Here is a 24,938-nt window from a genome sequence, read left to right as displayed (position 1 = left end):
GTGTGCATATGAAATATGTACTGGCACTGTTGTGCTTAATTTAACTGAGCATTTCTATATTCCTTGAATCTAAAAGTTACTCAGACCTCCACCATACATTTTGCATAGATAATAATGTTAAGAGCTTTGCCTAAAATGAGAATAGTAAGGCAGACACAGGTCAAAAATGCTATTTGGTTTGAAGATTGATGTGGCAGTGTTCCTCATTTTTCCCTGCTGCAACATGTTAAAAATGTAACTTGCAAGCTGCCTTCTCTGGGAAGCCTATTTATATTTATTTCTGTAAGGTGTCTGACATCTTCTGGGGGAGCTATTAGAATACAAAACACTACTTCTAACCATGCAGTAAGCAGAGTAATCAGGAGCTCAGCTTGTTTGGGTGTGTTGAGCATGTACTTAGTTTTAAGTTAAAATATGCTTCTGATGAGTGAAAGACCACATCTGAGTGTTTTCTGGAATTGGATCCCTAACTCTGAATATCTCTAAAGTGAGCTTTAAAGAAGTTACTTTAAATTAGACCTCTCACATCTTTAATTTAGATTCTTGTATATGATGAAATTAAGTAGTTAGCTGGCCCACAGCTTAATAGCAATTTCATAAAATATTGGAAGGCAACTAGAAACCTTAGCTTATAAACCCATTATTCCATTTCTCAATCCATTTCATGTTTTTAAGTATTTGTTGTACCAGATTAACTAAATATACACCCTACCTTTATCAAATGCATCCTAGAAAACTTAAATAAGCTAGACTCACTGAGATCCCATTGTAGGTGTGGGTTGGGGGAATTCCATAGAAGACATTTATATGATATACATAAGGCTAAGGTGTGGTGTAACTGTCAGCTCTCTTGCTTTTTAGTTGAATTTAGTGATAAAAACACTACATACTGGCATTTAGCCTTCTTTTGTTGCAAGTGTCTCTTAAAGAAATCAGTTTTTAAAATATTTATTTGATCCTGTGGGCTTGTGTGGCTGATGAGGGGAGAGGGAATGGCAATGTGGCCAACTCAACCATTCCTATTTTTTTCTTAACTGATCTTTTTTCCTCTTGCATTTCATTTCTCTGTTTTCTAACTAGTTACCCAGGGAAATGTAGGGGGGGGGAAAAAAAACTCCCAGGCAAGTTAGTTTTTTGATTTTTACAATTTCTTTTACCTCAAAAAGAAATTGAAAGGAGTGTGGCCAAGTAGAAGCCACTGCAAAAAGACAGTTTCATTTGAAATTTAAAATGGTAAACTACTCAGTTTCAGAAAATTCTTTTTCAGACAAAGTTTCCAAGCCAGGACATAATGTTACCAACATGCCTCCTACCCTACCATCAAGATACAGGATTTCTTTAACACCAGTTTGTAAAAATCCCCAAAGCCTAAATGCTTTTTCGGCACTTCCCTGATAATAATAGGAAGCATTTATTTGCTAGTCATAGCACTTTATGCCCACACAACTGTGTGTATCATCAAAGCATAAAACCCCATTATATGGGACAGCATTTTTTTTAGTTACCTTCAGAGCATAGTAATGAGATTAATTCTATTTTTAAAAAAAAAATCTTTTACCGCTCTGCAGTTCCTTAAAATGTATTTCTCTTATCTAGAATTCAACAGAAACCTGACCTCTTTCTGCTCCCTCAATAGAGACAAAATGTGTTGATTATTTTGTAATAGGACAATTGTAACACCAGTAACAGTGAACTGTCTTTGGCTGTAAATAGTTTTTGCCTTTTAACTACTTTTATTCAGAGCATTTGACTGTAAAGTCAGACATGATTTCCTGTCTCCAGCTGAACTAGATCAATAGGTTACCTCTCCCAACCGTGTATTACTATCTTCCTCCCAAGCCCACAGCTTCCTCCTTTCATAATATCTATTTTCAAGTCTCCTACTCTTCTTTTCCTTCTCAGTCCTGTGTAGGAAACACCTGTCTACCTCCCTGGTGGGACTTAATCTAGATTTCTGGCCCTGAAAATAGAAATTTTGTTAGCAACTCAAACTGATATGCTTTTGGTGGTTACATACTCCAAGCATTTTCTTAACTTTGTGGAACCACTCATGGAGTAAGGTAACCTACATGAGAAAGGTATCAAAATCCGATCTCACACTGTAAACTTCTTCAGAAAAAAATATAGGACATACTCACTTTGCAATGGGTCTGTCTGGGAGATGGCACTTAGCCTGTCTGTTGCACATTGCAGAATTTGGGCCAGGCTGTCAGCATACCTTACTTTTAGTGATTTAAGACAAATATATCTGCAGCAGAAATAGTTGGAGAAAAATTCCTATGGAACATTTCATTCTTCAGTTGAAAGCCCAAACTGATTTCTCTTTTCAGTTTTTCGGGAGGTGAATTCCAACATACATTTTGCTTTTCTGGTTCTTGGCCCTCTGATGAATTTGCACATTTTCCATGAAAGTTTGAGTGCTGCAAAAAGCTCAAATTTGTATTAGAAAAGTTTTCCTCTCCTTTTAAGTAGAAATTTATTCCTTATATAGTGTCTCCATACCATTTCTGCCTATTTTGAGGTTATAAGTGAAATAAATATACACTTCTTAGGCCTCGTTCTCCTATCCTGTGGGGTGTTAAACTTCATTTAAAGTGAAGTTCAGTTTGTGTTCGTATGATGGCCATGTAATTTTAATTGATATTTTCATTACTATGGCACTCATTACTCCTATTCCCTACTCCACAGGCTTAGGAATACCAGGCTGGTCCTATGATTTGCCTCCACCACTTTCTGTCATAGGCATATTTTTCCATTACTGGTAATTTACAGAGCATTTGAAGAGAATTTAGAGCTTGCTTAATTACATGTGTTTATTTTTTTTCTTGTTCAACTACAGAAGTAGCCTTTCAAGAGATGCTTAAGTGGTCTGTCTGCCTAAAGCTGGTATGTACCCTGCCCACTAAAAATGTTAGGATTATGTTGCATTTATACTGCTTGCTTCTATATAGACCTGCTATAAGTCTTTGAAGCTTTTTTTTTTCTTCTGCTATAGACTTTTTAAGACCTTCTTTTTCCTTACTGGCTCCTCTGTCTTTAAATCTCCATCCTTCTTTTGTACCAGATATTCTGTCTGTTTTGTGGTAACTATATCATAATCATGTCCAAAACTTTGGTGCAGGTCATTTAAGATCAACCTTAAATACTGCCCCCCCTCCCAGTATCTCACAATTTAAATGGAGCAAATTTTTCATTCCCTGCATACTCTGATTTTTGAACTACAAAGTGATTCCCACCAGACATTCCAAATTCTTGCACTGTAGCCCAGCAGCTGTGCTGTTACATGCTCTTATGGAATTTCTTAGAAAGCATGTATTTATTCTGATAATATTTCTTCTCAAACAGTCACCAGCTGGGATTTGTTTCCAGGTTCTACCTGGAAATACTATCACCTATATTGCAATACTATTGCAGTGTTATGATTGTTCCAAACTGTGGACTAAAAAAACAATTTTCTGCAACTGCCTAATTCTGTAGGCATTAAATTTCATCAGCACCTCACCACTTGCTATTCAAGTTCTCTAGATGATTAGAGATGGTTACATCTAAATGTAACACAAGAATACCATACAGGGTCCCCATGTGTAGATGTCCTGGTGTTCCCCAGATTTGTGGCTTAAGGAATTTGACGATATCTCCGTCTTTAATAGTCCTCAATGGATTTTCCTCCAGTTGCTTTTTGAAAAGGTATTATTTCTCAGTTTCTACAACTTCCTGTAGATAACTGATATCTTCTGTAAATCAACCATGTGTTGTGTGAAGTAGTATATCCTTTGCTGGTTTTGTACTTATCTTCTGTGGTTTCCTCTGATGTCCCTTAATGCCTCTTCTAATACAAGAACTGTATTAGAACCATAATATTTCTTTATTCACTTTCTCCACATTAGTACTGATTTTATAGATTCCTATCATATCATCCTTCCCCCTCTGTTTTTTTCCAGGCTGAAGAAGCAGTGCAGCTTTTATGAGTATCTAGAAATGGCCCAGTCTGACTGACTAGCCCAGTGCCTTCATTTTTCCTAATGCTGACCAGGATCCAGACAAGGTATTCATCTCTCTGAGGTCCCCTGTGTGGTCCAAACTGGCAGCTGTTTCCAGATCATTCCCACCACTTATGAACAGGCCTTTCACCTCATGCAATTTCAGACTTTTTTTTTTAAATATGGGTGAGGGTTGCCTATTTTTCACATTGTGGTTCCGTGGTGAGACCATTTGCCTTGGAAGTAAGAGATGTATGAAACAGTCTTTTCAATAGCTAACAGAGATTCAAACTTGCATCTCCCACTGAGTCATAGGCTGAAGGTGAAGAAGTGCCCTGGCCCAGGTTTAACCTGCAGTGGCTCTGCTTTTTAGGATGTTCTGAATAGCGGGGAGTGTGAGGTTAAACTTGCTGGCGCTGAGGAGGGAACTGAACCCAGATCACTGCTGACTGTGGCAGCGCTGCCATCACTCAGCTAATCTGTGAAAGGTTGACATGCATACCACCACCATAGTCCCAGGGGGAGCTTTAAAAGGAAAGAAGAGCATGGAATTTCACCCATCTTTTTTGTAATGTTTCTTACTACCTAGATAAAGTGCTTTTATTCCCTGCACAGTGCTCTGGCTGCTGATTCTAGTCTGAGGTACAAAACTCCCTCCAAATGCTTCAGAGGGAGCCTAGGGAAAGTAATATGCTGCATTCTGGTGGCACGGCACTTAAAAGATCTGTATTTCAGTGCCAATTTTGTAACACCTACTTTTCATTGATCCACTCTGTGCAGTGTAAAGGCAGGGTTTGTAAGTTGCAATATGGATGGAGAGACTACCATAGCTCTTATATGCCTTTCTTTTCAGCTTTTTCAAAATAGCCACGATTGCCACCATTCTTTGGAAGAGGTTCAAAACTCTTTATCACCTCATCCCAGCATTTGCCAAATCTCAGCTTTATAATTTAGGGGGAATGGTGTTGAAATGGGCTATTGAATTAATCCTGAATAATATAAATGCCTCTTGAATCTGAAGGTGTGTTTTTTCCACAAATAGCTCAGCCACCTGGAAAATGATTAGTTCTTATTTGGTTTCCCAAATCTCACCATTAAAAAGGTTATTAAAATACTCTGTTCTTGTTTGTTCAAATTCTTTCTAAAAGAAAAGTAAAAGATTTCCATTTTTAGCATTCATCAAACTAACCTCCTAATGACACTCTTCCCTTTAACACTTGCTGTTTTTGTAAAATACTCTTATATTATTAATATTTTTGTCTTTCTCTGCTAGTTTTCCACTGAAGTATTATTGGCTTGTAGGTGTTTTAGCTATCCAAATATTTAAGGGATTACTCATTAAACATATACATTACTCAAAGTAACTACATATATATGTTTCACTTTAAAATTTTCTTTTAGTCTTTTTTTTTTTTCAATGCACTTGTTGTTATTAGTTCCCTGTGCTTCTGTTGTGGTTTCTGGTTTTCTATCTTCCCGGGACTTCCCAGCAGAAAGTCACTTCCTTTGGTTATATGGAGCCAAAGAAGAAGCTTCCTGAGAAGTCCTGCTGACACGAGCAACTGGACCAGTATATTGGGTCTAGTTGTAAAGTGAAGGCTTTAGATGTGGGTTTTCCATTGAAGAGATGATCTGCCTGCTTGCACAGCTTCAGCCTCCTTCCCACACTTCTCTTTTTAGGCCACAGAGGAGGGAATTATTTTAGACCTAAACTCTGCAATGATTTATCCAAATACCAAATTTTATGATTGCAATTACTTGATCGATTGAAGTGGAACGTGTTACACATGCAAAATTAAGTAAGTATATCTTTTAGGATTAGATCATAGGTTCTCAGTTCAGAAAAACATTAAAATTCAAACACTTAAGTGGTTCCATTTGTATCTTTTACATTGAGATAAGTACATTTAATTCTGAAATAGTCTGAAAATAGTGTCTATCTTAAGAAATATCTGGAGGTTTTCTCTTTAAATTTATAAAGTCCAGAAAATTATCAACTCTAAAAAAGAATTAAACAATATTTTTAAAGCAATATTAAATTTAAAAAAAGCTTCAGAGACAATAATCTGAAGATAATATGCAAAGGTTTCAATCTCCATATACAAAGGTAAGGAAAATAGTTTGATAGAGATAATCTTTGCTTAGCTTAGGCTTAAATTCTGATTTTTTAAACATATTCAATGATGTCTTTTGTTTTCCTTAAGAAAAGAAAAAGCTGTGTACATAAGACGTAATTGAGAGAATGGTTGGACAAAGCTCTTTTAAAAAAATGTTACCCTGTAAGTAACTATGAAGAGCTCTGAGAAGGATTAAAATGCAAAAACGCCATTCTTTCTGTTTAATCAACTGTAATGCTTTATAAGGTAGCCAAAGAAACAAAACAAATCAGGAAGTCAGGGAAGAATGAGCAGTATTAGTGCTAATACAGCAAATTTCCCCTTACCATACTGCAAATAACACCAGAGTGTGGACTAGATGAGCCAGAACCTCTGTACAAATCAGCAGTGATCCTTTCGCTTTGGTGGCTCTGAACCAATTTCCGCCAGTTAAGGAACTGATACTGTAACTCCACCTATTACAATAAAACAGGATATTTTTTGCGTTACAAAGAGTTTCATTGCCATTTATAGAACAATTCATGAGGCAAGTGAAGAGTTATAGCTTATGATATATTCTGGTATTTGAAGAAATCATTGTATTTGTTGAAATGCATATACTAAAATTTTCTAGCACAAATAGAATTTTTAGACTGACTTTCATTATCTGATTTACTTATCTGATATGGTGCCAGAATTGGGTTTTTGGCTTTTATGTTCCCGTTTAGGGTTTTTGTCTCTATTCAACACTAAATTACCTGACCAACATCACAGTAAACAATATCATATAGGCTGGTGGTTAGCAGGGTTTATTTCTGATTTTTTTAAAGGAGAGGTTTCCTTGTAGTCTGGAGATGGGAATATGAATTCAGGTGTTTTCTGAGCCCACTAATTTGATGTTCAGATTCCAAACTGATTATCTGTGAAACACTTATGCCGGGATAATCACTGTATTCTACATGGAAAAGAAGAGATCGCTCCACATGTGGATTTGTGCTCTTGTGCAGAGAAAAGGTTGCATCCTTGCTGCAAGAAACTTCCCAGTTTCTTCTGAACCCTAAATGCCATGGACCAGACCCGGCATAACGGCAGAGGTTTGAAGGTCCACTGATATGGTTAGGCTAAGGAGGGGAGGACAGGCATGTAATCTCCCTACCCTTCCACTTTCATGGAGGCAACATCTGGGGTTGTTTAATTACTGTGAATCTAAAGCCAGGGGGATTCAGGACAGAAAGGTTGCTACAGAGCTGCATGGCCAGCACAGGTGTGGTGGAGGGATCTGCTGAGGCCAGGACAGAAGCTCTGCGGCCGTCCCACTCGCTGGTTGATTTCTGAAGACTATTTAGCTGGGAGGCAGCCTCTTCTGTGCGGCGCAAGTGATTCCCTGTGATAGAATGATTTCCACAAACAGGGTTTTTTTTCTGTGAAATCCTTTCTGTCTTAAGTGATCTGTCTGTGTTATTTGGGCAGTTACAAATTGTCTGATATTCAAAAACCTCTGAGAAAGCCACAAACAGCTGGTGAAGAAACTTGCTATTTCAAATTTTACCTTCCTTTAGGAAGGGGGACTGCTTTTTCTTCTATGTTTGGACAATGCCTCATGCAAGAGTCTTCATGCTTTCTAGAGCCCTCTGAGACAAGTACTGTAACACATTATTTAATTCTGTGTCTTTCATACAAAGACAGGTGAAAATGCTTCTTCTATACCGTTATTCTGAACTAACTTTTAGTGCAAAGCAAGGTGAAAGAAAGTTCTGAAACGTAATCACTCTGTTGTTGGAAGTTTGTTTTTAAAATATGGAGGAAGGCAAAGAACTTGATATTGTTGCCTCTCACTGATATTCAGATTTTGAATAGTAAGTTCTCTTTTTCACTGCAATCTGTCTTCCCATCGAATGCAAAAATCAAAGCAGACTTTGTAAGGACAGTTCTTGGCAGAGGCCAACATGCAGCCTGGCTTCACTGCACTGGGATTTGTTGAGGAGGTAGCTGGCTCCCTGTCTTGAGATGGACCTTCCATGGCCCATTCAGAGCTCCCGTGGCCTTCACAGGGAAGCAGACTGAGCCCCTGGTCTGGGTTTATAACAGGTCAAAGATGAACTGTGCAAATGGCATAGGGAGTCTAAATTCACCCTAGGAGACAATGATTGATTGCTTTCGTTTTAATGCTACGTGTTTGTACCTTCCACATTTCCTTTGAAAACAAGTATTTTGTTGGCTTGCCTGACAATATAACTTCTTACTTTAAATGATAATATTCTGAACGACCAATTTAATTTAGGAAAATTGGTCATTTTAATGGTGTTAAAACCTTTCATCTCTCGATCTTCACCCTCTGCTACTACAAGCAGGATGGGGAACACAGGAGGGCAGAACAGTAACTGCTCAACTTCAGATCTAAATGTGGGGGTAGGCAGCCTAGGTTGCATCACTAGAGCTTCTATGAATGCACAATTTATCTAAAGGAATCCAGCAGGAATCTGGGCCAGATTCAGATGTGTGTCACAATACAGAAATGTCATTAATTTCAGTGGAGTTTTTCTGAACTGAGTTTGCTATGACTCTGGGTAGAAGGTAGTCTCTAGTGCTGAGAATTATCATTGTGCAAAATACCAATGTAGCTGTTCCTTTTCAGAAGAATCTTGGAGCTCATTCATAATTTAAAATCTGCTAGATATCCCTACTGTAGAAAGGAAGTGAACTCTGAAATCTATGCTTTTTCACATTAAAGAGAAAAGTTAACTGCATCAAATTATAGATTAGCAGTTGGAGAGGAAGTTAATTGTGTAATCAGATTAGGCTATAAACCTGTGCTGAGTCACATTTTGCTGTTTTAAGAGCACTGTTCCTGGTCATTTTCCTTTATAAACACAAGTCATAGCAGAGAAATGCCACAAATGAAATGTAGTTCAAAGAAACACCATATACAAATATTGATGTATTTCCTTAGAAAAGAATGGCAGGTATTTTGAAAGTTTCTGGTTTGAATTTTCAAAAGGCAGCCTGCATTTGAAACCAGCAAATGATACTTGGTGTTAACACTGGTTTCAAATTACCTGCAGTCAGCATTCATAGCCAGGTGGAGGCTAATTCTTGACTATGGTTGTTGGTTGAGGGAGTGTACCTAAATAGCATTAGAGGTGATTGCACAGCAATCGTACAGCAATTTCATGGCATGTGATGAGGAAATTTTGTAGAATGTGCCTCTGAACTGGCTGCAAAGATCTAAGGCACAGGCTGGGTTATGTCAACAGTAAGAAGTTTTGTGCTGAAAAAATAGAGAGCCCTCATCCTATAGGACCCAGTAGCATGGCTTGTAGCTGTTCAGAAGGTGTGTGGCAAATCAGCAACTGCAGCTAGCTCCAGGACTAGCTCCAGACTAAAGTCTGAATCTTTACCAAATGTTTTAGAGCAGAGCTGGGCCTGAGCTACAAATCTGAACTTTGAAGTAGAGTTCTGAAATTCCCCCAAACATGCAGGGCTCATATTTGGGGTCTAGTTTGCTCCGCTTACACTGAGCTAACCGGGAAGGTCAGATAAAACCTCAAGGTCTCCTGCAAGCTGTATGGGACAGATCAGGGATGTAGGATTTTTGCCCTTGCCTGGTAACATAACAGTGACAGCTCTGTTGGGATGCTCCAAAGCCAAACAGAATCTGTCCTGCTGCTTAGAATCTGCAGGTTTGGGACAATAGCTAAAACATTTTATTTTATTCCAGTATAAATCACCCTTCTTGAAGGGCCGTGCTAGCAGTGTACTATACCTTTACTCTAAAAAAAAATCCCTAGTTGAAGCACTTCCCTAAAATCAGCTATTTAACACAGCCCCTTCACCAGCCCATTGCTGTGGGAACTCAGGCTTTCATTTATTTATGAAACCAGATTGATTCTTGTGTTACATGTGGAGTTGAAATTCTAGGTAAGTGTTCAGATTTTTTTTTTAAACTTACCTAAGCTGTAACTTTTTTTAAATATGATTTCAGCTGTATAAATGATATGACCATTCAACAGTACCTTGCTGATACTTCTATCTTTTCAGGCTTTGAAAAACATCAACAATGACTACCGATGTTCAGCCAAGGTTATCACATATCAGTTCGGAGTTTTAGTCAGGCAAAAGCATTTTAAGGAAAGTGAATTAGTTAAAATAAGGGCAACACTGGTTTCGGATCTTTACAAAGGAGATTCATGTCTTTAATTTCTACAGCTCTATATCCCATGAATCTGTGGCTGCCCTTATAGCTAAAGGATTGATTTGGTCCCTCTTCATTTTAGAATAAAATTAGATCAGTCTAGTGACATACTTGCTGCCTGAAGTCAAGGAGAAAACTCCCATTGATTTCACTGAAGTCAATTAATCACCAAGATTTCTTATGGCAAGATCCCTCAAACATATATGTTCAGTCATCAAGGTTTAAAAAAACTCTTACAAGTTTTGACAGCACTTTATAATATATGCTAAAATAGTTGCATGTTATCTGAAGCATAATTAACAGGTTAGAACATTCATGGTGAGTGCTGGATAAAATTCTTTCCCATTGATATTCAAGTGTCTTGTCACTTTGCATTTGAAAACTTCACACAGGGACCAATTCTGCATCTACTGGAACTACAAACAGAGCTTCCAGTTTTTCAATGCACTATGATCAAACCTTTAAAGAGTAAAATACTGATGTGTTGATTATTATTTTTACAATCTGGAAATCGCAACTGTAAATGAGAGCAAGAAAAAAACTGCAATGTAACAAGACCTGATTATTATAATCTGTAACAATGAATATAGTGCCAAAAGGAGGTATTAAGGAATCATTTCTGAATAATGTTGTATATAAAGTATATTCCATGTTAATCTGACTGAAATTTTGCCTATTTTCACTGCTTATTAAACAATCGAATTTGCTTATGGAACTTGCAATTACTCTGAGAGTTTATATATTTTCATATACAGTCATATGCCAATCTGCCTTATGGGAAAAAAATTCAGCTTGTTTCAATTACATCTGAAAAACAGAGACTTAAGCACTTGCATTCAGTTCAGGTCAGTATTTTCCTTGGGAATTAAGCAGTTAAGCTAATTAAGACTGAATGTTAGCAAAAACACATCTTTACTTCATACTGTCTTTAAAACTTGTTTATAATGATGTGGATAATAATCTAAAAGTTACAGTACTAATGAAGCTGGAAGCTTTAGTAATGAAAAAGAATTAATTTTAGAAAACAATATCCAATGTTACAAGTTATTTAATTCATTAGAAATATCACATTTTAATTCTAAATTACTTTTACCTGTATTGTTAAATATCTTTTATGTCATCACTGGAAATCATCTGGAGTTACTCCATTCGATTAATTTTATTGTGCTGACAGAAATATTGTTTATTTTGAAGTATACAATTTTAAAATATTGTTTATTTTAAACAGGATTCCAGCTTTGGTATCTAAATAATGGTAAGTCTACAATACCTTTATTCTCTTTCATTACTGAAAGCTTCAAATAAGCTACAGAAAACTCTTAGGTAAACCTCTCCATACCTCTCCAGAGGTCCATTCCAACCTTAACTGTTCCGTGAATCTGTGATTATGTAAACTCAGATTTTTTTCTTTTAGCTTTTATTTAAATACAAGATGTCCTAAAACAGCAATAAACAGTTTTCTGAAAATCCACAATGTGGTTTCCTATACTGGCATCGTACAGCATTTTCACTGCATAAACAATTTCTAATTCTTGTGTAATATTTTTTGACACTTCAGTGTTATTGAATGATAGTTTTGGCTTCATAACTCATACTATACAAGTGATATATATATCTCTGTATTGAATACCATAAAGCAATCTAATAACATTAACACCCTTTCTGTAAACTTCTGCTGCAAATTAAGGAAATGAACCTTGAAACATTTTCACGAGTGAGTAATTTTACCCACATGAGTTGTCCCATTGACCTCAAAGAGACTTCTCAAAGGAATGAGAACTTTCTCATATTAGTAAAGATTATGGGAAGGCCTAAGTGCCTGCAAAATGTATATTCCACCAGGATGGTGTGATATAGGTATATACTACATAATTGCTATATTTATTTTTTTCCACCTGATCGAATATTGAAGGAACAAGCCTGGTCTTTGCTGACTCTTAACAGAAAAATTTGTTCTTGCAGAGTTGTCCTGATCAAGACATACTGGGCCAGGCTTTTGAAGATGCATTAGAAGTACTGCAGCAGCACTCTGATGCTGAAATGCAATATTCACCAGGTAAAATAAAACTTTTACTCCATTTCATTTACCACTTTATATTTTTACAGAAAAGTACATCTTAAGACTCCTAGGTGGGACAGTAATTTCCCAGAGGTGGATCAATGGACAGTAGAGGGGTACATTGGGAGGAAGAAAAGAAGGAAGAATATCTGAAGGGTCTCAGTCCCTGCATTAATACTGCCTAGTGTGGCATGCATCCTCCAAGTCACAAGATAGGGAAATTGTTGGAAAGTCCTCCTCTCCCTTTCCCCCCAGTACTAACCTAAGTGCATTGAGCTCTGGTTTCCTATGTATATATAACCACAGTGCAACTGCCATTTTTCTAGTTCTCAATGTTTTAATTGAAAAAATGCCCTTTTATTTTGCTGTGAATAAACTCGTATAACAATGAATTCTAGTGCAAAAAAAAAAAAAAAAAAGACCAAGGATCCAACAGGTGAAATTCATTTCCACAATTACTTTTTTACATTAAAATACAAATTTTAAATATTTTTAATGTAGAAGTGGTAGTTCGAGGCTAGATAATTATCAAAAATGTGTTTTTCTTGGAGTATTTACTTCTTGGAGTACTCTTCTAGAGTAAGTTTTCCACTTCACAAAACTTAAAATATAGGCAAACTGTAAATTGTTCCAGTGAAGGCAAGGTTTTGCAATTATAATGCTATAGAATTAAAAATCTTTCTGTGTTTGATGATTTTACATCATAAATAGAAATGGAAAGAAGGGAAAATAAGAGGCTATATCACAAGCCTTCTAAGTCCCGAACAAAACTTCTACTGTTTTCAGTGAGGTATGACTTTCATACAAGGAAAATTATTTCCATATTTATCTACTATATACTGAAATGTAAATAGGACACAGATTGGGCCAGATATTCAGATGTTGTTGAAAGGTTTTTGGCTCCACTGCCATGGCAATTTATACATGCTGAAGGATCCACTATATAGAATGTTTTGCAAATGTTCTTGCCTATATCTATTATCAGGGTCAATGAAGAGAGGTTTTAAACACTTTCAACTCAGTGTTTAGATGTCCCACAATTGCACCCAAGTTTCCAATCACAGTAAATGTACCCCTCTGAGGTCTTCTTCTGGCCTCCTAAAGATTGTGTAATTTCTTCCAAATGTCTCAATTCAGTGTTCTCCTCTGCTTCTTTTAAACATCCTAAGGTCTTAGGCTCCTTCCATGTTGTTCTTTTTGGCACTGCAGATATTCTGAGATTTTTTTTCCTTGTAGTTGATTTGACGTAATAACATTTTTGTACAGCTGAGATGGTATTGCCCAGGTTCATGTTTACCAGTTTCTATTCTTCACTTCATGCAACATTCTAGATACTTGCTTGTATTGCTAATAGCCTGCATAAGAACTGTGTGATGTTCTCTTTTCCTTTCTAACACATATATTATCATCGTGATTCATTATGCTTGATGATCTGCTTGGCCCTCCTTTTTCTAGTAACCAAACTATTTCATAATGTTAACTGACATTTTATTTTAACAAATACTGCTTTTCATCATGAAGGCAAACAAATCCAGCCCAGGAACATCATTAGCAGTCACAGTGTACATAGCTATGTACAGATTGTGGTGGATAGCCCACTGATACAAAACATCCTGGCCCTGGAGAGTTTATTATCTAAAAAGAAGTCATAAGAAAAATATTTTGACGGACTCAGTAACATGTTAGGTTGTTTGCGCTGGGGATTTTCCCTCCTCTCTCCCTTCTACTCACTCACTTTTTGCTCCTTCCTCCTAATTCTCAGGTTATAGAAATTGCCTGACTGTGATCAACCATCATCCTCACTTCCGAGCAAGTCCCAGCTACTCTGCAGCACCATCTGCAGAGGACCCAGGATATAGCTGGAGAAATGTAATAGTAAGTGAACTGATTCCTAATAACCCAGTCAGCCATAAAAGGAAAGCTGGTCTGTTCATAATTTCTAATGCAAATCATTATGTTAACTCCATCATAAATCCAGTCTGGCCAGGATGAAACTGTCTAGGGAAATATTTGCAAAACATGTTTAGTAGTCTCTCTTTAGGATTCATCTTAACTGTTTGACTGTGGTGCTCTTCTGTGGTTCATCATATAATAGGACAAACAAACCTACTAGTACAGTAAGGAAAAGAGCTTCTCTCTCTTACCTGAGAACAGGCAGAGAACAACAAATTCCAGCCTCCGCACAGCTTCTGCCCCTGTGAGAAAGTACCATGCCTTTGATTTCTTCTCCACCAGTCCGCCTTGAGATTGCTGGAAAGACCAGCATTAGTTGGACTCTGAGTTCAACTTCAGCCTGAAGAGTCCGTATTCATTCTTAGAATGAATTAGAATTAGAAAACTTACAATTAGAAAACCTGAAAGTGTGGCCTCCAGATAGTGGTGGAAAATGTGTGGGGGAGATAATTTCAGGTAGCTGGATTCCACAAAAGCCCCATTTTCAGCCAGCAGATTAGCAGAGCAGGACACAGGAGCTACAGTCTCTGTCTAGAGACACTGTTCAGATGAGCCTTGTCTTTTATTAACTCTGGAAGAAGAACCCACAGTTCCTTTTCTGCCTCCAGCAGAGCAGTTCAAGGTGCACAGTGAGGCAATTATTGTGTTTTTCCCCTTAAGCTCTCTCACAATGGGCAGTCATTCCCACTGGACTTAAGTTGGTGCTGCACTTTACTGGTACAGTACACTGCATGCATCTGTGGTTGTGAAAAATCTTGTGTGTGTCAAGTGAAGAAAGGTTTTTTTTTTAAGGCTTCAGGCAATTAATTAGTTAAAAATTCTTTTTCCTCAGAGAATGTACTCTATTTGTAACTCTTTGTCTTAATTCTTGAAGAACAGTGCAGCGGATTTTTGTGCAGATGAAACTGTCTATCACACTCTGCAGAATATTCCAGAAAACCAAGTGATGCATGCTGCTGGCCAGCCAAAAGCAGGGAAAGGTGTGTAGAAAGAACATGACTTGATATGGATGTTGTGTTACTTTTAAAATTCTTTGGCAGATCATGCTTTCTCTATTTCCTTTTTTATTATTATTTTTAACAGGAAAAAAAAAGGTTAAAACATTTAATAGTTATAGAGTACAACTGCTAAGATTCAGTTCCTATCTGCTAAATCTCATAAGGTGAGATAAATTTGTTAGCATCTCATTCTCTCCTCTTGTTTATTACCTGCAAACGTAGATCAGAGAAGTGTATCAGTCCAAATCACCTGGGATGAAGTCTGGTGCAAAGAAGTGAATCTATCAGTAATGTCCTTACCCACTTTAATAACGTCTTCTATTTCACCAGTGAACAGTGGTTTTCTTGAAGGTTTTTCATGCATTTAAAAATTTCTTGTACCTGAATTTATGTCTTTCTCTGCTCTTCAAATTTCCTCTTAGTTTTTGTAACTTCCAGTGCACATTTTAATATTCTGATAGTTATTGTTCATGCTCCTTTTGCATGACTTTATTTGAGTAGATTTCTGTTTTCCGAAGAATAGGTCAGGGAACACTCATCATTACAGCAGTTTAATTGTTTATTGCATTCATTCTTTAGTTTTCATTTGGATCTCAGCATCCTTTTTATGACTCTGTTAGATGAGATTTCCACAACTTCCATTCCAAGCTGATGTACTCACTTTTGCCCACGGGGTCTTTTCAAGTAGCTTCCTGTTTTTGTTGCTTTTTGAAATCCCCATCTCTCAAATTTAACCATATAGTGCCAGTTTTTGATATCATCCCTTCCCGTTGATGTTGAGCACCGTGGTTTCTGTTGCTTAGTAGCTCTACTACTACTACTACCACATGTTCCATGGGACTTTGGGAAGAGTAGCCTCTCCTTTTAAGTCCCGTACTTCTGCACTTGGAATTCGCTACTTCAAAGGCAAGCCTGCCAATCCAGAAATATTGCTTTTTTAAGTCTTACCCAGTGTTGCACTGGGGAATTTTACATGTCGTTAGCTGAAGTCACCTTCAGCTATTACTGCTCCATTAAACTTCACTTCCTGTTTAATCTTTCTTTAACATTAGGCATTCAGTCTTCTTATCCTTTTCCAGAAGGCTATACAGCATAAACTTTTAGAATGATTGACTATTCTTGTGTTTTCTTTGTTCATGGCAATATTCCTGTCAGAAATTTTAATTTGGGGGACTATTTTCACTGTGCCTAAATAAGTTTAGTCCTTTTGGCCTCCTATTAAGCCATGAGAGCTTATGTCTATGCTAGCATGTAGTGTGGCCCACTAGGAATGGGCTTGTAGAGGAGATGATCAGTACTGAGGAGCCGATATCTGTGTTAAAAGTATTTCACAGGGAGTTTACTTAGGACTATCTCAAGACTGGCACTGAGTTCTAAAGCTGGAATGACTTGGATATGCTTTTGGAGTGTATCTTTGAGTTTAGTTTCCTCTGAAAGGAGTTCAGTTCATGCACTTCAAGATCATTCATATGAGAGATGCTCCAGTCCGTCATCTTTGTGGCCCTTTGCTGGACTCACTCCATAAATCTGTCTTTTTTGTACTGTGGAGCCCAAAACTGGACCTAGCACCTCAGATGGGGCCTCACCAGTGCTGAGTTGAGAGGAAGGATCACCTCCCTTGGCCTTCTGGCAACGTTCTGCCTAATGCAGAGGATACTGCTGGCCGCCTTTGCCACAAGGGCACACTGCTGGCCCGTGTTCAACTTGTGTCCAGCTGTTGTTGTCCACAGCAGCCCATTAGGCTGCTCCAGGACAATTCAGCATAGTAGTCTAATGCAGATGCTCTGAAACATCTTCTGGAGGAGTCCCCCTCTCTCCAGTAATAAGAAACCTGCAGATGCTAGCCCGTTAACTTAGACTGCTGTTGTACAATAGCTTAGGGCCAAGTAATGAACGCTGCTAGCTTGTGCAGTGGCATGCGAGTACAAAGATCCCTGAACTAACTCCAGCTCAGTCTGGTGCATCCACATTGTGAGGCACTTTGGAGATAATAGCTGGGCTCTAGAAACATAGCTGCATTAGCACATATGAGCTAATAAGCCCTCTCAAACAAAGACATCAGCTAGAGATGATGTGTCTGGAATTAAAAACTTGGACAGAAATGACAGCTGAACTAAGAGGAAGGACAGCATGAAATCTGAGATGCTATTACAGACATGGCTACACTATCATTTTCCAGCAAAGACTCAGTCAGCAGTAGCTAGAGACTCTATTGAGCTGCATAGACATCCAGATGTCTCATTGTTCTTATTCATCCTACCATAGGTTCATAGGATTACAGGATAACTGAGGCTGGTGGGGACCTAAGGAGGTCATCTGCCATGATTCAGAAGTGCTTACTGTGACCAGGCAACCTCCTTCACCTGTTTGCTTTTAAGCTTCTCATCTTCATAGTCTTACATATATTTCTAGTAGAATATGTACTTCTAGCCACAGACCAATTTTTATTTAGCTCCTGACACTTCATTACTTTCTTGGAAAGTACCTCTGATTTCAGGCTCTTCTTCTTCCTAGTTTGGCTGTCACTTCTCTCCTATTTCCTTACCACCAGATGCAGGGTTACCATCATCCCTAACAGATGTCTTGGCTTGACCTCAGTGCTCCTTAGCAACTGTCATTTTCCCCAGCTCCTAGTTTAAAATAGCCATGCAAGACAAGACCTTACGGTCTTTAGGTGCAGCTGCTTGTCTCCACTTTGATTTAAGTGGAAGACATTCTTCTGCATAGACTCTGCTTTCTCCAAAATGTTCCTCTTTGTCTCATAATTTTCAGTTCTTCCTCCATATGGCAGCTGCTTGGTCAACCTTGGCTTTATGAAGGAAACTTGAAGCACTTCAGAGAGATAGATCCACTAAACCTAAGTGAAACTAAGTAAACACCATCAGTAGACTTAAGTTTGAGATCTGAAGCTGTGGGGAGGAGAACAATTCAGTTAACTGACAAATGCTGTAGTACTGAAGCTTGCTTTTATTCTGCATTGGAATGAAAATTCACACTCTGAATTTTTTTTATAAACTGTAGTATGCCAGAAGGTCTGTTCCCTTATTGACTAGGTAAAGTTTATAATTCAAAACTACCTTGCTCTTGCTGTTCACTCACCCCCTGCTTCTTACATTGAACAGAGACTACCTTGCATCCCAGAAACTTTCCTGAAATAAATTTGGACAAAATCAATTAATCTCCAAAACCTTTGAGTTTTGATTAAGCAGGGAAAGCATTTATTAGAGAACGTTTAGACTAGCTCTCTGGAACCTCTTTACTGCACTGCCTGAAACTGTAAGTTCCTGTAATAGCTTCTTTGACCATGCAGCTGCCCAATATGTGTCTGAAGATTCTGAAAGTGGTTTCTGAGAGCTACCAAGCAGTGAAATCACCAAATATTTGTCATGATCCCCGAATAACTCGCTCTTGAAAATCTAATGACCAGATCCCTTTCTGTCAATCTGTACATATTTCAAAACTATCACCTCATTAAATCTGTTGCTGGTCTTTTGTTGAATTGTTTGTGCTGATTTTTTAATTTGTGGCAGGGTATTAGGTTTACCTATGTTTTTGTCTTTAAGATCCTTTCCAGGAAAAGGGCAACTGTTTATCTTTCAAACCAAGTAGGAGTTCTGTTCTGACCTTTTGTACTTTATTTCTTAATAGGTAGAAAAAAACTTCGACTGTTTGAGTACCTCCATGAGTCTCTGTATGATCCAGCTATGGCAAACTGCATCCAATGGGTGGATAAACCCAATGGTGTCTTCCAGTTTGTCTCCAAAAACAAGGAGAAACTTGCAGAGCTGTGGGGAGAAAGAAAGGGAAACCGCAAGATCATGACATATCAGAAAATGGCCAGAGCACTGAGGAATTATGGAAGAACAGGTGAAATCATTAAAATTCGAAGGAAGCTGACATACCAGTTCAGTGCAGTTGTTTTACAGAGACTTTCTCCATCTTATTTCTTGGGAAAAGAAACAGTTTATCATCCATACATTCAGTCTAATCAAGAATATCAGTGTGCAGATGACTGGATCAATTACAATAATTACATGTATAACAATGGTTATGCATTACAGCATGCTAACAGCTAGACACATCTTTCACATAAACAGGCTTTCCAGCACAGGAACTCTTCTCTATACAAGGCTTTTCTTTTAAAATATCTTACCAACACACGCTGAGGAGAGTTTTAAAAATGACATTAGCCTAGTTTTGTTCTTTTTGAAGTTAATGACTGTCAGTGACTATTCAAGAAAAGCAGCAGCTCTAGGGCAGGTTCTGTTCTCCGTTACATTAATCAGAGGAATTTCTTCAGATTAAGTTAGCATACACAAGATCAGGCACAAGGCTTTTGCTTGCTACTGGACACAAAAGATCCCATCCTGACAACAGCCCTCCTACAACAGTCATTGTCTTCATTGGAAGTTTTGCATATATCCCCAACATTTACAATCATAATTTAGATGCTATTGTACTCTAGCACACACATTCTGCATCAGTTGGATGCATGTGAATTAGAAAGGGAAGAGATTTGCCAACTGCATGAAGCTACTATCTGCTTTTTTCATCAATGCTTTCTATTAACAGACATTTTGTGAGTACATGTTTGGCTGAAGTGTAGAGTCCACATGAAGATGCACCTGTTGGCAAAGCTGTTAATCCTTAATCACTTAAATTAACATATCTTAGCACAGATCCTGACATATGGTATTAGGATGGCCAGGTGCACATTTCACTGTTGGCAGTGGATTCACTGGGAGAGTGACCATATCATGAGTTAGTAAAGGATTATGCTTTTTATGAAGTTATTTACAGTTCTTCCCCCACTAATATGAGAAGCTGCACTTTTGTCCAGCAGTTCTATATTCATCTGACAAACACAGCTTTGTTATTTATAACCTCTTTTGTAGTTATAACTTTATATATATACATACAACTTCACTTCTCCAACTCTTTTTCCTACAGGGTAGCGTAGCTGAAAGGCTCAGTGATTTTGCACTCTCTTCATGGGGAAGGAGAACTAAATTTAGGTGAAGAGAGAGTACTAGCCATTTATGCCAGGGTGATACCTATAAGTCTACTTTTTCTCACACTTCTGCTTCCTGGCACCCTTGCATCATCATTTGTATTGGCTGTTGTGCCAAAATACTTCCATTCAACTGCATTCAATTCCATGTTCTGCATTTTGCTCCAGGTGCCTGCTAGCCCAGATATTAATAAAGACAAAATTGATTTGTACAGAGAGATATAAATGATGGCCTAAAATTTTTGATGAAATTCATTGACTTTGATAGTTACTCTTTGCTCTAAGCAGGACCTTACTTCTACAGAGAAATCATTTTATGTAATAGACACAATACAACACTCCCTATTCAAGCAAAAATCAATGTTTTCAGTTAAGAGATGGAAGATGTGTACTCCTATAAATCTGAGTCATGTTAAATAGTGCTAAAAACAGACCCAGATTTTCAGCCAGCGAACATCTGCCAAAATAAGAAGGTTCATGACTGTGTTGTTAATATTCTGTTTTCAGTGTAGTTTCCTGAAATATATAAGCTTTAACAACAAAATAGACACAAGAATGCCTCTGCTCCCATAGAACTGAATCTGGATCCTGCTGTAACATTGTATGTAGTGGGAATTTTACAAAGTACTGAGGTCTTTCAGTTGGGATGCCTTCATTGTATAAGCACATATGTAAATACAACATTTCAAATGCACACACACTTGCCAAGAAACTGCACAGTTTAGTTATTCTGTATCTGTTACCCACTGCACACTGACTTACGTTATTTACTAGACTGATAACATACACGAGGTTGTGCAACATGCTTCCTTTATCAGAATGTTCAGATTCATTTTTCTCAAACTCATCTACTTGTTAAGGAAATAAATACTTATTCAGATTCTGTGTTACCTTTTTAACTTGTGTACAAACATTAGCATTTGCTTCTTCTGAAATTGGTAGCCAGACTGAGAAGCTATAGCTGCATCTGGGAGGACTAGCCATACAGGAGAACAGTACAGAGCTGCAAGAGAAGAACACTAGAGGTAATAACCAAAGGGAACTTCAGGCAGAGAAGAAATGAGGGAATGAGAATATTTGTGGAGAGGATGAGAGAGAACTTGGAGTTAAGTAAAAGTGAGGGATGAGCAAAGTATGAGCAGGAGAACTAGAGGGAGAACCAAAAAATGAGAATGTTATGGCCTACTTTTTTCAGCAAAAGAACTTGTGTTTGCAGATACATGTGTGAGCAGGTGGGAGCTAAACAGCTTGGATATGTGTATCCTGCAGGAAGGGAAGCAAAAAGTTACTGTGCATGAAATGGAGAAGACAGCATTTCAGCCACAGGAGTAACCGTGGGGACTGACAATGTTAGAAAAGAATAAGAGATTTCTATGAAAAATGGTATGCTCCTCCCCAAAATCAAATGTACCTAAGAGACTTTAGAAGCTGTTACTGTAGTTCTGTGCCTGTATGGAAGGATTTTTGTAACTGTGCAATGAACCAATATTGTGCTTACATACAGAAAAGATTCCGGACTGTTAGCAGCTCTTTTACCTACCAAAACCAGATCAAAACATAAGCAAAGACATAAGATGACCAAAAACCTGAAACACAAGAATTAGATATATTGAGATTGGAAATACGGTGCATCTATTCTTAACTGTGCGAGTGTTGAACCACTGAAAAAACACACCAAGGGATGTGGTGGATTCTTTGTGTCTTGAAATCTTTAGCCCAGATCATATCCATTTCTAAGATGTACTATACTGCAGTAGTGGTAGATTCCAGGAGTTAGAGTTTGATGTAGAATTGTTGGTGCATAAATCTACCAGGAGTTGACATATCTCCAGTCAAAATGGAGGGCCGAGATGGCTGGGTGCTAAAGTCACACAGCCATGTCAGAAGATACAAGACATGCAGGAAGTTGGGCTGCTGCTGATCTCAAGGTTTGCATGATCATATCCTGTAACTCCATGGAAGAAAGTCAGGGTTTCACCTGAAGATCTGAACAGAACTGAGAGATGGGTACCTGTAGCCAGGTAAGGCATTTTGATTCCCAGCACAATCCCCTGTGCTCCTCTCACCCTCCGTTACTGTCCTCCCATCCTTGGCCTCTTTGTTGCATCTGATCCCTCCCGTCCACATAGGCTTGGACACAAGTGGTGCTGGTGCCAAACACCCAGGGGAGACATGCAAAACAGCCCCCAGGGCAGCAGTGTTATCCCACCCATGTGACTCTTGAGATGGGCCCCATTGCTGCCACTGATGACTTTGCCTTTGTTTCTCTCCCCTGTCCCCTTTCTCCTGACCCCCAGCAGCCAAATCGCACCAGAACGCAGACTGCCTGCCTATGTGCCACATTACACACTCATCTCTGACTTAGAAGCTGCATCTGGAAGAAGTCTGCAGCTCCAAAGAGCCTGGGATAGTGCCTAAGGGTGGGAAGAAGGTGGGCTCCTCCCAGCTCCTACACTCAGTATCCCACTTTAAAGGATACCCCATGCTCAGCCAGGTGCCCCTTACTGAAGTCCTGCATGTAACTAATAGTTTGCTTCATGATGCTTCAGGTGCTTTAGTAGCACATAAGCCTTTCAGAGCAAAGTACACCTCTAATGGGACTGGCAGAAATCCCCTTGCCCAGGTGCAACTAAGCATTTGGGCAGTCTTATTGCTCATCCCTTGTGCCCGCTTTGTAACAGTTTCTGTTCAGACATGTCAAACAAGATCAGGGATTATCAGGCTTGTTCCCCTCCCCCGGTTCTTGTTTGCTGCTGTGACTGTAACCAAGGAAGAAGTGCACCTCATATAGGGTATCAGGCTTTAAACTTATATCTGCTATAGCATCAGCATTATTGTCTGATGGATGTTTCCCATACTACAAGCCAGGATGACATTAGATGGGTTACATCCTGGCTGGAAGAGCTTTGTCTTTTTGTCATTGTGGTGCCTGGGCCCACAAGATGGCACTGAAACACAGCTTTTCGTACTGATTTTGTGTTGCTTGGATCATTATGGTCATTTGCTCTTCGCTGCACGTCTCTTCTTTTTCTTTTTTTCTTTTCACGTTTCATTTCTTTCATCTACATGCTGCACACTGCAGCTGCAGATGTGGCAGAAGCAACACCTTTTCTTTTGAAGAAATATGAGACTAGTTCTAGTTGTTGCAGATATAGAAAACATCATATCCCAGATGATGATATGAAATCCACATATTAAAGCACATAACATAATGTTAACAGATCCATAGCTTTGTCCACTACTGTAGGCAACAGTCAGATTTATTGGTGCAGCTGAGGGTCTTCTCCAAAATCAGTATGACTGCAGTGGCTTCTAATGTTGCTGAGAATGGTGCATGAACAAGAAACATAGCTGAACTTTCAGATTTAGACCTGTGAATTCCTATGAGCAGGCAGGAATTACACCGATAGCCTTACAGACTCTGTGTTGAAGGACACAGAGCCAAATTATCTACATAACACATTTTATTTATCCCATCTTGCCCCTCCTGTGCCATATAGCTAAATATATATTTATTTATTTATTTACATTTATATAAAGCTAAACCCAGTGTAATACAGCGGGCTGCCTGTCTGACTTGGCTCCTCCAGATCAGTTCTCTGCTTTCCAAAGCATCTTCAGGAAACGAAAAGCAGGAGGGGTTCTTAACTTCCAGCTGAGAAATGAACTTCACTTTGACTCCCATGAATCTTTTCCCCTGGTAGCTGCACTTTGAGCACACATCAAGTATCTGCTTCCACTTTGTCCAGCTCCTACCAGATGTGCATTTGGGTTACAAACGGATCAGACTGCTGCACCATTGCAAGCACAGACAGATGTTGTCCCATGGCAAGCATTGGGTTACCAGCTCCTACTTTTAGAAAGCTGAGATCTTCTTCTATCACATCACAGAGCTGTGTGTGCTGGTTTTCCATCAGTACATTGCTTAGTGAGTATAAGAAAAATGGAGAATGTTACACAAAGAGTGTTTTTGCAGGAAACTGTTTCATGGATTGTTTCCTAAAAAGTATCCTGGGTGTCAGAGGTAAACAAAACTGTTTATTCTTCTGTTTTGGTTAATAAGAGCTGCCCCTGCATTCTTGGCAACCTCTAAACAGCCATAGCTAATTATCTAAAAGATGAGCTGGGACTGTGAACACGCACTGGTATATCAGTTCAAAGCTGGAACCTCAGGTGGGCAGCCAGGCTCTTTTGTAGTTAGGTTGCACTGACCTTGGCAACTTTCCTAGTTTTCTAATTTGCAACTTTGATTTTACATAGAAGGTCAAGGAATGCCCCCAAACTGCCTCTAATCCACAGGAGCAGATTCCTACATCTGTGCAGAAGTCAGGGGTAACAGCATTACATGTACTTGCTGGGGTCTGTGTGAATGGACTCACTTGAGGGACTGGGTGGGAGAACTAAGAAGACAAAACAAACTTGTATTTTAAATCCTTTTGGACAGTAGTGTTCAGTTCTGCTTTAAATCAGGTTGACAAAGACTCTGTATTTCCAATGTGATAATTTTGCATAATATTCCTATAATTTTAGCAATGTGATTAAGGACTCGTGTATTACAGCAGGGCTGGAAAACAGATAGTCAGTGCAGTGCATAGAAAAATCACTTGTTAATAGTGTCAGCAGAGGGCGTTTCCCAAAATGCACCATTT

The 24,938-nt window shown here is 38.5% G+C and overlaps 1 protein-coding gene across 1 annotated transcript; it reads left to right on the top strand.

Annotated features, from left to right (window-relative positions):
• The first annotated feature begins 4,013 nt into the window (after positions 1–4,013).
• Positions 4,014–19,354, top strand: SPIC (Spi-C transcription factor). The gene is made up of 6 exons (XM_026083948.1): positions 4,014–4,045; positions 11,497–11,523; positions 12,231–12,324; positions 14,090–14,202; positions 15,155–15,260; positions 18,927–19,354. Exons 2-6 carry the CDS (start codon positions 11,521–11,523, stop codon positions 19,352–19,354), a joined length of 744 nt encoding a protein of 247 aa, XP_025939733.1. The 5' UTR covers positions 4,014–4,045; positions 11,497–11,520.
• Positions 19,355–24,938: the final 5,584 nt, after the last annotated feature.

The sequence above is a fragment of the Apteryx rowi genome, unplaced genomic scaffold (assembly GCF_003343035.1).
Source record: "Apteryx rowi isolate R43461 unplaced genomic scaffold, aptRow1 scaffold_62, whole genome shotgun sequence".
Taxonomy (NCBI): Eukaryota; Metazoa; Chordata; class Aves; order Apterygiformes; family Apterygidae; genus Apteryx; species Apteryx rowi.
Note: the sequence above shows the minus strand (reverse complement) of the source record. Positions and strands in the feature narration are given on the sequence as shown.

What these genes read in the sequence shown, in the direction of transcription:
- SPIC (XM_026083948.1), top strand. An exon ending in ATAGCTGGAGAAATGTAATA is followed by an intron (nt 14,203 to 15,154) that starts GTAAGTGAACTG and finishes TAATTCTTGAAG; the next exon opens with AACAGTGCAGCGGATTTTTG. An exon ending in CCAGCCAAAAGCAGGGAAAG is followed by an intron (nt 15,261 to 18,926) that starts GTGTGTAGAAAG and finishes ATTTCTTAATAG; the next exon opens with GTAGAAAAAAACTTCGACTG.